The sequence below is a fragment of the Myotis lucifugus genome, unplaced genomic scaffold (genome assembly GCF_000147115.1).
Source record: "Myotis lucifugus unplaced genomic scaffold, Myoluc2.0 scaffold_4, whole genome shotgun sequence".
NCBI classification, from domain to species: Eukaryota; Metazoa; Chordata; class Mammalia; order Chiroptera; family Vespertilionidae; genus Myotis; species Myotis lucifugus.
This window is the reverse complement of record NW_005871052.1, coordinates 11,233,682-11,246,444: the sequence shown is the minus strand read 5'-3', so window position 1 is coordinate 11,246,444 and position 12,763 is coordinate 11,233,682. Positions and strand designations below refer to the sequence as shown.

Sequence of the window (12,763 nt, the reverse complement as noted above, 5' to 3'; positions counted from 1 at the left end):
GGATATGCCAATGAGGTGGGTTGCCACATAGGTATTTTCCCCGTAACTTTAAATTTTTGTGGGGCTTCCAAGAAGTTGGCGGACTCCTGAACAGTTGATTAGTACTAAGAACTACAGTTCAGTTCATCTGGAGAGGTATTTCTCAAAATTTTCCATCAAAGCAGATACCCAAGGGGTCTACAAAATGGAGCCTAAACCACACCCTGGTACTTTATTTTAAATATCCATTCTAATTTTACTCTATATTGGCATTGAAAATGTACTATGCACTAACCTACGCACTTTATACTATTATCTTCCTTAATCATTATGTTTTATAGATGACAAAACTGAGCTGCAAAGAGAGGTTAAGTGACTCACCCAAGGAAATACAGCTAATAAGTGACAGAGCTAGGATTACAGTTCAAGTACTCTCACTTCAAAGCCTACATTCTTAACCATTACTCTATACGGCCCCTTGATAATATAAAGATAACAGTTAAAATTAATTTTAACAAACTTTATTTTGAAATAACTTTAGACTTCCAGAGAAGTTACAAAAATAGTACAGTGAGTTCCCATATACCTTTACCTCAGCTTTCCTTAATGTTAACACCTGACATAACCATAGTACAACTGTCAAAACTAAGAAATTAATGTCAGAACAACACTAGTTTACTTCTTCACTGCACCCTAAATTGGGGATTCCCATTGCTGTTAAATTGGTTCCAAGATCATCAGCTAACAGCATTCATTAGTGTGAGTCCTGCCAGCAACAATTATTAGTGGTGTTTCGATGGTGATTTTCTAGTTCCTTCATTACCTCTGCAATTTGTCACTAAGGAAGAGCTATCATTTCTCCCCCATTTCTATATTCAGTTGTTTATTTATATCAGTAGGAAATTATGGATATTTAGGTTTTTCTCTAGGTTGTAATAAAATGATATTATTTTGTTGCTCGAATTGTTCCAACTTTGGCCTTAGGGTGTTCTTCCAGGTTTGACATGCCCCATTCTTTTTGAACACTTCCTCACTTCTGTCACTACATGATGCTCCAGTCTTATCTTGTATTTTTCATATACCAGCCCAGGAACTGACCACCTCCATACGGAATCCTGTTTTCTTTTACTAGAGAATGATAGTTACAATCCAAGACTTGAACAATGGTGCTCATTGTCACTATGGTGTCATTGCTTCTAGGCCCTCTCACTAAACAGAACTTGAACATACACATGTGCATACATACATGTACATACAAACACACATACACATAATATACTTTACACACCTGTATTTATTTCCATATGTATCTTAAATTACTTTTCATGTCAGATCTCTGAGTTAAAGCTTTAGGAAGGTAAGCCATATTTATCCCATGGCTAGTCTGACCTGCCCCCAAACTCAGCTGTACCCTTGTTTGTGCAGCAAAGATTAGACTCTCAGAAGGAACAAATATTAATTATACTGCTGCAATCCTTAGCTGTAGTGGAGAGGCCAAAGAACCCTAATTTGTACCCAGGCCTATGATATTGGAAGGCAAAGTAATCAGTTAACAAATAATGTCTGTTTGCATCAAATATTGATAGGGGCAGAAATAGAATGTTGGGGAACCAGCTAGAATTGTAAGAAGTATTAATCATGCTCTGTTAAATGTGATTGTTTTGTTCTGATTAAAGAAGGCTGCTGGCAGCTGCACTTGGGTCCTGGGAAGTCACCTGGAAATGCAGCCCATCCTCCCCATTTGGAGCTGCCTATTATCATGGAAAGATTAACAACTTTGCTGCAGAAACCAGAATTGTCAGCCCTTTGAAGACTTTCAGCCCTTGTATATCACTAAGCCCTTTGAAGATCCCCAGCTCTCTGCTTACCTGTTAACTGCCCATTTGGCATACCCTTTGGCTACTTCCCAATGTAATCTTTTGTCCTTTTACCCAATATAAGCAGCTGGCCTATGGTGGGGTGCAGAGCAGATTTTTGTGGATGACCACTGCTCTCCCCATACTGTTGGCAGTATTGGAATTGTGGATGAAAGAGGCCACATGCTAACCTGACAAGCTCAAGGAAGGCCTGCATGGCAGTCTTGCAAACTCAGAGACCTAAAGTAACCACAAAGGATGGTCTGAAATCAAACTTTAACTAAAAGCAGTTATGGTGGGCAGTTACATCCTAGGCTGGTATCTTCACTGACAAGGTCAACCTTTACCTTAACTGAGCCTATCTGTCTTTTTGCATCTATAATAACATACCCTTGAAATGTCTGGGTTACTAGTAACTTCCCTTTTTCTGGACCCCTTGGGACACAACCTAATGTGCTGGGCATCAGGACACATACCACAAACTCCTTCATTATTATCATGTTAATTGTTCCTGCACCCACCTAAGTATGTGTCTATCATTTTACTTTATATCCAATCCCAGGGGCTCCCCCTTTCACACCCCCCCAACCACTTTGCTTTCTCCTGCCTCTCTAGTCTATCACCAATGGATTTCACATAACCCACCTATGTCCCTTCCTTTGATTGAAATGTATAAATAAAGATGTAACCTGCCATTCTCCAGAGCATTATCTCAATTCATTGAGGTTCTGCTTCCTGGCATATGTCGACAGTTTGGCTCAAATAAACTCACAAAAATTCTTTACAGGTTTCGATGGTTATTTTTATGTTAACAGAATAAATGCTCATATATGATTCAACCCTGCCTCTGCTTAATTGACTCAAGTAGTAACATGCAGCATGGACCCATTGATTGTCCAGTTATAGCATGTCTATGTTACACTTATCCTTCTGGCAAATATAGAGTGACAGGTTCCAGATTTACCCTCCCACCTAAAACAACTAAAAAACTAAATAATTAAGTTAAAAAACTGGATTATCTATGACACATCCATTTTCAATACAGTGAACATCATGTAATGAAGAACAGTGATCCCTGAGAGAAGAGATGTTAAATATTTTATGATTTAATATAAATTTATCTCATATAGTAGTTATAAGAAAAAATAACTATTTTGTACTGTAAATACTGAGTCAATGTCTACAGATACTATTATACACATAGAAATTTTATTTCTAGGTAGCTAACTGGCCCATAATACTCCCTAGCCATCTTGCTCCTGCTTAAGACCATAAGTCATTAAAATAAGGCTACAATTTATCCCCAGACTCCCAAATACATACCATCAGATATTCAGTTTGAAAGAAATGAAAACATAGCATCTTGACTCTCTTGCCTCTGTAACTCCCTTGGGGAGAAGGTAAACAGAAGATGACAGAGCTTAGCAAAGAAAGAGACTGAAGGTAATTTCTGCCAGAAGCCTTATAGATTGGTTCACTATGAGATGCAGCTATAAGAGAAAGAATCGGTTGTCCAGAATTTTTAAATCACCATATGTTTAAAATGCATTACCAAATGAGTACTTACTGCAGTTTTATATGCAGCTTCAATGTAAAACACAAGGTTCTGGATGAAATTGACTTCATCTAGGCTGTGGATGATATGAAGTCCTGAGGAAAAAGAGAATAAAGATATAGAGCTGGTCAATGTGGCACTGTTATAATTAATGCAGTTATTAATTAACAGGAAAGGAGCAAAGGGGAGGCCGGATAATATGGACATGCCATTTGTGCCAGGAAGCTATCGCTTAACACTCTCCAGGTCTGCTCCCCACAAATCCTGGGGGAAGGGACTGGACAAAGAAAGAATAGAGGTATCCCCAGTAAAGTCTAAATCAGCCGTGGGCAAACTACGGCCCGCGGGCCGGATCCGGCCCGTTTGAAATGAATAAAACTAAAAAAAAAAAAAGACCGTACCCTTTTATGTAATGATGTTTACTTTGAATTTATATTAGTTCACACAAACACTCCATCCATGCTTTTGTTCTGGCCCTCCGGTCCAGTTTAAGAACCCATTGTGGCCCTCGAGTCAAAAAGTTTGCCCACCCTGGTCTAAATGATGTAGAGAGGGTGCTTGATTGTCAGTCATACCTGGGAACAGGGCATCGGCCAGAATAGGTGTATAGGCATGGCCACTGAAAGCAAGGGAAGATTTTATATTTAACCTCCTAAACAAAGGGGTTTCCTCTTGCTCTTTCTCCTGAGAAGGCTAAAAAGGGCTAATTCAAATGTAAGTAACCCTGATATTTTGGGGGCTAGCATTTGGAATCCATGCCAGCAAGCTAACCTATAATTAAGTCATTACCTCCTTCCTAGAAACTGGTCTTGCAGAACCTGTTACAGAGGCCATAAAACTGTGAACAGGTCACTGCCCCTGGAGGGAGGGTTATTAATGCTGGTGCCAGGCCAAACCATCAGATATGGCCTGGAGACCACCAACACTTGGGGGCCTTCTTGCAAGGCCCACAAAAAGGACCAGAAGCATAATCCATATTTGCGGGACAAAAGACCACAGGGAGATATAAAAAGAAGCCCCCTGCATGTTTCATTACTCAGATTTGGAAAGCTATTCCCTGAGTCTGCTGGCGTAATTAAACAGTGTCCCTCCATTTCTTTAAAGCGTCCCTTGGTTTTCTTTGGTCTTCTGCAACACTCCCTTGTTAATAGCAACTTGACTCCTGGCTTGTAGGACTCTTAGGCTCTGCATTTGTCCACATGGCCCATAGCCATGTGGTTCCTAGACACAATGGACTAATGAATGGACTTTAACTAGCCTGATATTACACTGGACTCAACTCCACTATGGAACAGAAACTCTGGACACTGGCTTTGCTTTTCGCTCTGTTGGAGCCCCAGATGCACCATTTCAAGGACTGGTTTAAGGGAAATGGTACTTTGGAAATGGAGGGATATTAACTCCATGCAAATAAAAATCACTCATTCTCCCATGCAAATCTTAGAAAATTCTTTTTCTCATGATGTTATAAGAACCTGAGCCCCAGCACCTAATGGGGAATGGGATCCCCTACTTCTACCAGTGGACACCCTACTTCCACCAATAACAAATGATAACTATAGGCTTTACAGGCAGCCATAATGACTAAATGACCCTACTATTCCCAAGTAATCCTACTCTTCTTAGGTACTTTGATTCTTAAAAAATATCACAGATCAGTCATAGGCTAGTCTTCAACTAAGTGAGATACCAGCATATTTTAACATAGAATTTTAACTGTCATTTGTAGGTATTAATAGGAAGTCTCAGACTCCTGATTCTATAGGTAATTAATTTATAATGTGCTTAAATGTACAAATCTAGGCATCTGGAAAAACATAAATCATAAAAGAATTGGAAAGAACCTAAATACTGAGCAAGAAGTAGATAAACATTATGATTCTAAGGAAAACTTAAAACTATATTTTTTGGAGTAATAATGAGAATTGATCTAAATGTAAGCTATACAAAGATAGTATATCCTATATAATAAAAGCCTAATATGCAAATTGACTGAACGGCAGAATGACTGCTTGGTGGAGGGCAGGGGCAGTGAGCAGGCGATGCCAGGCCAGCCAAGGCGGGTGCCAGCGGGCAGAGGGAGGGGATGGCAATCAGGTGGCAGCGACGACCGGGGGCAGTGGAGGGGCGATGGGGGGGCAGGGCCAGTTGCCTCCCACAGAGGAAGCCAGACTAAGCCATCAGTTGGACATCCCCCGAGAGCTAACGAACTGTGAGAGGGCGCAGGCTGGGCTAAGAGACCCCCCCCCCCGAGTGCATGAATTTTTGTGCACTGGGCCTCTAGTATAAATATAAAATCTTCCCACACTTTCAGTGGCCATGCCTACACATCTATTCTGGCAGATGTCCTGTTCCCAGGTATGACTGATAGACAAGCACCCTCTCTACCCAATGGAGGGTTTTGCATGAATTATCTACTTAATTTTTACAACATCCCTAAGAGGTGGGTACTTCTGAGGCTTCGAGATGTTATTTGCCTAAGGTCATGTAACCAATAAATAGGACTCCATTGATTATCAACTTCTGCATCACTTCTGAATCTTTGTCTACCAAGATGCCATACTGCTTTCCAATATGTACAGTACAATCCATTTTTGTTTAAAAAGTAACACTTTTCTCTCTTCCCCATCTCTTATTTTTAATGAGAGAAATACCAACAGGTATACAGTGAAAGTCTTCCACTTGAATCACATCATTTCCACTCTGCCAAATCTCCTCTCTGGAGGAAATAAGTCTAACCAGTTTCCTCTGTATCCTTCAGAGATATACTATGCACATATAAAAATTACACGAAAAATAGAACTAGATTATGCTGCACCTTGCTTTTTTCATATATCACTTGGAGACAGTTTTAAATACATTTGCCTCATTTTTAAATAGCCACACAGCTTTTCACAGAATAGATACTCATATAACTAATTCATTATTGAAAGACATTGAAGTTCTAATCTTTTATCACCACAATCAGTGCTGCGATGTATATCTGTGTATTTATATATCTTTGTGCACATGTACCAGTTTATCAAGGTAAATTCTTAGAATTAGAATTGCTGAGTCACAGATTTATACATAATTTTTCTAAAATGTTATTATGAAATTTTTCAACAAACAAAAGAAATTAGAATTTTACAGTGCATGCATGTATACACACGACCTGGACTCAACCATTAACATTTTACTATAGTTTTTCTTTTTTTTTTAATTGTAGTAAGAGAGAAGAGAAGAAGAGGAAGAGAAGGAGAGTTGAAGGGAGGGAGGGAGGGAGAACAAAAAATCAACAAACCCAATGGAAGAAGATATTTGCAAGCGTGCCCCAACTGGGGATCAAACCAATAACTTGGGTATGTGCCCTGACTGGGAATCGAACCTGCCACCTTTTTGTGTAGGGGAAGAATCTTCAACGAACTGAGCCACACTGGGCAGGGCTTACTATATTTTCTCAACACATGTCTATCCTTCAATCAATCCATCTTATTTTTGATACATTTCAAAGTAAGTTGCAAATATCAGTACACTTCTCCATAAATACTTCACTATATGTGTATTAAATATTGATAATTATCACCAAGTTATTATGTAAAGTTTCACAGTTTACATACCAAACAGCACTACCTGCCTGTTCCCTACACCCCATTGACACTGCTTTAATAATTTTTGTAATCTTTGCCTCTCCAATGGATGAGAAATAGAATTATTGTGTTTAATTTGAAGTTCTTTTATTATGAACTAGAGGCCTGGTGCACAAAAATCTGTGCAATCGGGAGGGTCCCTCAGCCCAGCCTGTGCCCCTCTCACAGTCTGGGATCCCTTGGGGGATGACCACCTGCTGGCTTATGCCCGCTCCCTGGGGATTGGGCCTAAGCTGGCAGTCAGACATCCCTCTGGCAGCCTGGGAGCCCTCGGGGGATGTCCACTTGCCAGCAGGGAGCAGGCCTAAGATGCAGTCAGACATCCTTAGTGCTGCTGAGGAGGCGGTAGAGGCTCCCACCACCACCGCTTTACTGGCAGCCATCAGCCTGGCTTGTGGCTGAGCAGAGCTCCCCCTGTGGGAGCCCACTGACCAACAGGGGGCAGTTTCTGCATTGAGCGTCTGCCCCCTGGTGGTCAGTGTGTGTCATAGTGACCAGTCATTCCCAGTGGTTCTACTGTTAGGATCAATTTGCATATTACCCTTTTATTATATAGGACAGAGGCCTGGTGCATGGGTGGGGGCCAGCTGGTTTGCCCTGAAGGGTGTCCCGGATCAGGGTGGGGATCCCGCTAGGGTGCCTGGCCAGCCTGGGTGAGCGCTGAGGGCCGTTTTCAGGCTGGACACACCCCTTCAGGGAGGGGGGTCCTGCTGGGGTGCCTGGCCAGTCTGGGTGAGTGGCTGATGGCTGTTTGGAGGCTGGTCACAGCCCCTTCAGGGTAAGGGTCACCACTGGGGTACCTGGCCAGCCTGGGTGAGGGGCTGATGGCTGTTTGCAGGCTGGGCAAGCCCTCCAGCGAAGACCCTCACCCCATGAGGGTATGGCCAGCCTGGGTGAGGGGCTGATGGCTGTTTGCAGGCTGGCCACAGCCCCTTCAGGGTGGGGGTCCCTACTGGGGTGCCTTGCCAGCCTGGGTGAGGGGATGATGGCTGTTTGCTTGTTGGCCATAGCCCGTTCAGGGTGTGGGTCCCCACTGGGGTGCCTGGCCAGCCTGGGTAAGGGGCTGATGGCTCTTTGCAGGCTGGCCAACTCCCCCCCAGCAGGGACCCTCACCCCATGAGGGTGTGGCCAGCCTGGGTGAGGGGATGATGGCTGTTTGCAGGTTGGCAAGGCCTCCAGCCACCCAAGATCCCAGTGGAGGCTGGCTGGAAGCAGGTATCTGCGATTTATTTATCTTCTACAATTGAAACTGTGTAGCCTTGAGCAGAGGCCACAGCCAGGCAGGGCAGGCGGGAAGCTTGGCTTCCTCCATCACTGAGGGCAACCCAAGCCTCCTGCTCACTCCAGTTCCATAGCTGCCGGCTGCCATCTTGGTGGGTTAATTTGCATATAGTCGCTCTGATTGGCTGGTGGGCATGGCTTGGGGCATGGCAGAGGTGCAGTCAATTTGCATGTTTCTCTTTTATTAGATTAGATAAGGTTTGAGTCTTTTTATATACTTCAAGCCATCTATATGTCCATTTTCTCATGGTATTGTCTAAAAGGCCTTCTCCACATCTTAGAATCCTAACTGTTCTTTCAAAGCCCAGCTCAAATTCTATATCCTCTATGATGCTGTCATTGATTCCCCTGTTCTGTGCTTCATTTAATTTTAATTTCCCTACTCTCATAAACTTGTTTTTTAGTTTGTAATATAGATAAATCTGCACCTCAATTAAAAGGAAACAACCATGTCTCATTTATATTTGCAGGTCATAAATATATTTCAAATAGTCCCTGAAAGAATCTCATAGCATTTTGAATGGAATTAAATAATATGAAATAGCACAAGTTTAATAATTATTTATTGAATATCTGAAACAGCCAAAATGGCTGCCAATGGGACAGCAGGCTGCAAGATAGTGTGTGAGTGAGAGAACAAAAGGAGAGTGTGTGGACATGCAGGGAGTGTCTGTATTTGTGAGTGAGGGACAGCTATATTCCACGGGACTGTTGGGGACTGGCGGACCAGGCCCCCTGGCCGGGCAGCCTCTACTGCTGCTGAAGTCTCTCCTGGAGAGGCCGGCTCTGCCAGAGACTGTGTCATCATGAAGGGGAGACCGACTGTGATTAGAAGCCCAGCCTTACCTTCAACTGGGGAGACCTTGGATACGTGCTGGGATCCTACAACCACAATGCCCAGGGACCAGCTGCCTCAGCTGTGAACCCACAACATGGGGACTCCAGCCTCCCCAACTGCGGGCACATAAGAAGTCTGTCCAGGGCAGCCGTGGGCAAACTACAGCCCGCGGGCCGGATCCGGCCCGTTTGAAATGAATAAAACTAAAAAAAAAAAAAAGACCGTACCCTTTTATGTAATGATGTTTACTTTGAATTTATATTAGTTCACACAAACACTCCATCCATGCTTTTGTTCCGGCCCTCCAGTCCAGTTTAAGAACCCATTGTGGCCCTCCTCCTGGTCCAGGGGGAGACAAAGCAGCACCGAATATGCCGACGGGCCAGGTGCCTTCTCACAGAGCAGATAGAAGGAACAGTTGAATCAAACAACACCCACCTGAAATTGGCGAATTAAACACAGCTGGTGAGGCAATACATGGATGGAAAGGTCAGATATCACCTAGAGAAAAGTGAGATCTGGGATCCAGGGTGGAGGGAGAAACACAGCAGGGACTAGAGTCTCAGAGGAAGACTGCACCCCACAAAATCCGCAGTCATTGGGGTCAGTGTAGCCCTTGAATGTGGAAGGGGTCCACAGGGCGGCTGGCAGAAGGGGACTCTAGATATTAGTCCATAGCAAGGCAGCTTGAAGTACTATACTGGCTGCGCAGTGCCAGGGAAAAAGATATGAGTCTGCGTGCTTCCTGTCTCTTTTTAATTTTTTACCTCCTTACTTTTTCTTGCTAAGTCCAGCATATAGGATCTTCCAATTAAAAACACTCATCGACACTGCAGGAGAAAGTTGTTTTTGTGGAAACTGGGGAAGAGTGGGGAGAGACAAGAAGGAAACCAGCTCTGGGACAGTCCATCCCAACCCAGTATTAAGTGCAGCAGGGAAAGAACAATCTAAACACTGGGTATGGGGGCCTTTTAATTCCGGATATTAATACAGAATCACTGCCACCCAGGGGTTGTGTCAGAAATTGACTCTTGTGTAAATTCAACTGAAGGTACGTAGAAACAAAGTGAGCAGAGAGATCCATCTAATTGAAAACAGGATGGTGGCTTATGACACAGAGGAGCAGTGTATCTCAGGGAACTCAAATACTGTGCTGACCACCTGACAGGAAACAGACGTGCCAAGCAGAACAGTAGAGGAAGTGAATGACCTTCACTACTTCACTTTTTATTTTTTATCTTTTACTTAAGAAACTAATTTTTTTCTTTTCACACTTGATTTTACTTTTTTATCATTACATTTCTATGATTATTATTACTACTATTATTTTACCTTTTTAAAAGTTTTATTTTATTTTTTCTTTATTTAATTTAATTTTGGGATTACTGATCTACATTCTATTTTTATTTTTATTTTAGCATTATTTTACTCTATTTCAATTTTTCCTTTATGCCGACACTCTCTTCCACACTTTTCCCCCTTTTCATACTGTTTCTCTTACCCTATTCCTGCTTCAGTTTTTCTCTATCCTTTCTTTTTACTCCCTGTTAAAAATGATCTTACTCATATATCTAATTTCCTCTCCTCTACTCCAAGTCCATGCACACTTATGTCTTCTCTTTCTTCATTATACATTTTTTTTCTTTTTTTCTTTTCCTTTCTTCCTTCTTGTTGTTGTTTGTTTGTTTGTTAGTTTGTGTTTTTTCTTCCTTTTATGCTTCTGTTTTTCCTCTCCTCACTTGTTCTCTTCTACTAATAGCTTAATTAATTCCAATCACCAACTCAGGCCTATCTACTCTCTATTCTCCTTTTATAATAGTAGATGAATACATACATAGATAGGTTAAAGAAAGGAGAAATTTTATATGTATATAAATTTTCTTTTATATATATATTTAATATATATTTTTTCTTTTTTGTATTTTGTTTTTTACATTTCTTCTTATACACTCGTTCTCTTTCTACCTGCTCTATATTGAATTGTGGCCATTTCCCCATCCATTCAATTCCTTAACCTTACCTTCTGGAAATAAGCTCTGCCTCCTCAGATTCATCTGGGTGCTTGTTGTTTGGGTGTTTGTTGTTTGCATTTTTTGGATTAGTTGTTGTTTTATTGGAGTTTTCTCCCCATATACATGTAATTTTTCCCCCTACTTTTTTCTTCTCTTTCTTTTCTCTCTTACATTTTTTTCTTTTCTTAATATCCTTTTTAGACTCTTTTCTATATCCTAATTCAATTTTCTCTAGTGGTCACCTTTATTTTGGGTTATTAGTATCGTGAATAAATTTGTGTATGGTGCCCTGTGCGTTGTGTCTTGTTGTGTTGCATTTTGTGCCTTTAAGTCAATGCAGGAGAGAGAGAGCTACATAACCAGACATCCTGAGAGGAGCGATCATGAGAGACAAAGAAATAGCCCGCATATGAAAGAAAAGGAGGAATCACCAGAAAAAGAAGTAAATGAAATAGAGGCAAGAAATATGTTAGAGCAATGGTTATAAGGTCACTGAAAAGGATGGAGGACAAATTCAACAGTGTGTGTAAGAACCAAGAGGAAATGAAGAAGAACCAAGAAGAAATGAAAAATGACATCGCTGTAACAAAGAACTCAATAGAAAGCATCAACAGTAGACTAGAAGAAGTGAAGGATCGAATCAGTGAGCTAGAAGACAAGGTAGGAAAAAATACACAAGCAGAGCAGCATCTAGGAAAAAACTTAAAAAACAGGAGGTGAGCCCAATGGAACTTTGGGACAACATGAAATGAAACAACATCCACATAATGGGAGTGCCAGAAGGAGAGGAAAATGAGCAAGGAATAGAAAACCTGTTTGAAGGAATAATGACAGAAAACTTCCCTGATATTGGGAAGAAAAAACTCACACAAATCCAAGAAGCTCACAGAGTCCCAGACAAGATGAAACCCAAAAGACTGGCACCAAGACACATTATAATTAAATAGGCAAACACCAACGACAAAGTAAGAATCTTAAAGGCTGCCAGAGAGAGAGAGAGTTACCTACAAGGGATCTCCCATCAGACTATCGATTGATTTCTCAACAGAAACACATCAGGAAAGAATGGAATGGAATGAAATATACAAAGTCATGCAAAGGAAGGGTCTGAATCCAAGAATACTGTACCCAGCAAGGCTATCAATCAAAGTTGAGGGTGAAATAAGGAGCTTCACAGACAAAAAAGGACTAAGGGAGTTTATTAATACCAAACCAGCAATGCAAAAAATGCTAAAGGGTCTGCTGTAAAAAGAAGAAATAAGAAGGAAAACAGGCATAAAGAATAAAAATGGTGACAAAGAAGTACCTATCAATAATAACTTTAAATGCAAACATATTAAATGTCCCAAACAAGAGACACAGGATAGCTGAGTGGATAAGAAAACATGACCTGCTGTCTACAGGAGACCTACCTCAGAACAAAGGACTCACAAAGACTGCTGATGAAAGGATGGAAAAAGGTTTTTCAGGCAAATGGAAATTTAAAAAATACTGGGGTAGCAATACTTATATCTGACAAATTTGACCTCAAAGTGAAGGCCTTAACAAGAGATAAGGAAGGACACTTCATAATACTAAAGGGAGCAATTCAACAAGAAGATGTAACTCTGGTA

The 12,763-nt window shown here is 41.4% G+C and overlaps 1 protein-coding gene across 2 annotated transcripts in view; it reads right to left on the bottom strand.

Annotated features, from left to right (window-relative positions):
• The window catches only part of PHKA1 (phosphorylase kinase regulatory subunit alpha 1), a 217,040-nt gene that overhangs the window by 165,384 nt on the left and 38,893 nt on the right, over positions 1–12,763 (bottom strand). For both annotated transcript variants that reach the window (XM_006082857.3, XM_014465500.2), the window contains exon 5: positions 3,403–3,485. In XM_006082857.3, the coding sequence (XP_006082919.1) occupies positions 3,403–3,485 (83 nt within the window). The remainder of the gene's footprint in view (positions 1–3,402; positions 3,486–12,763) is intronic.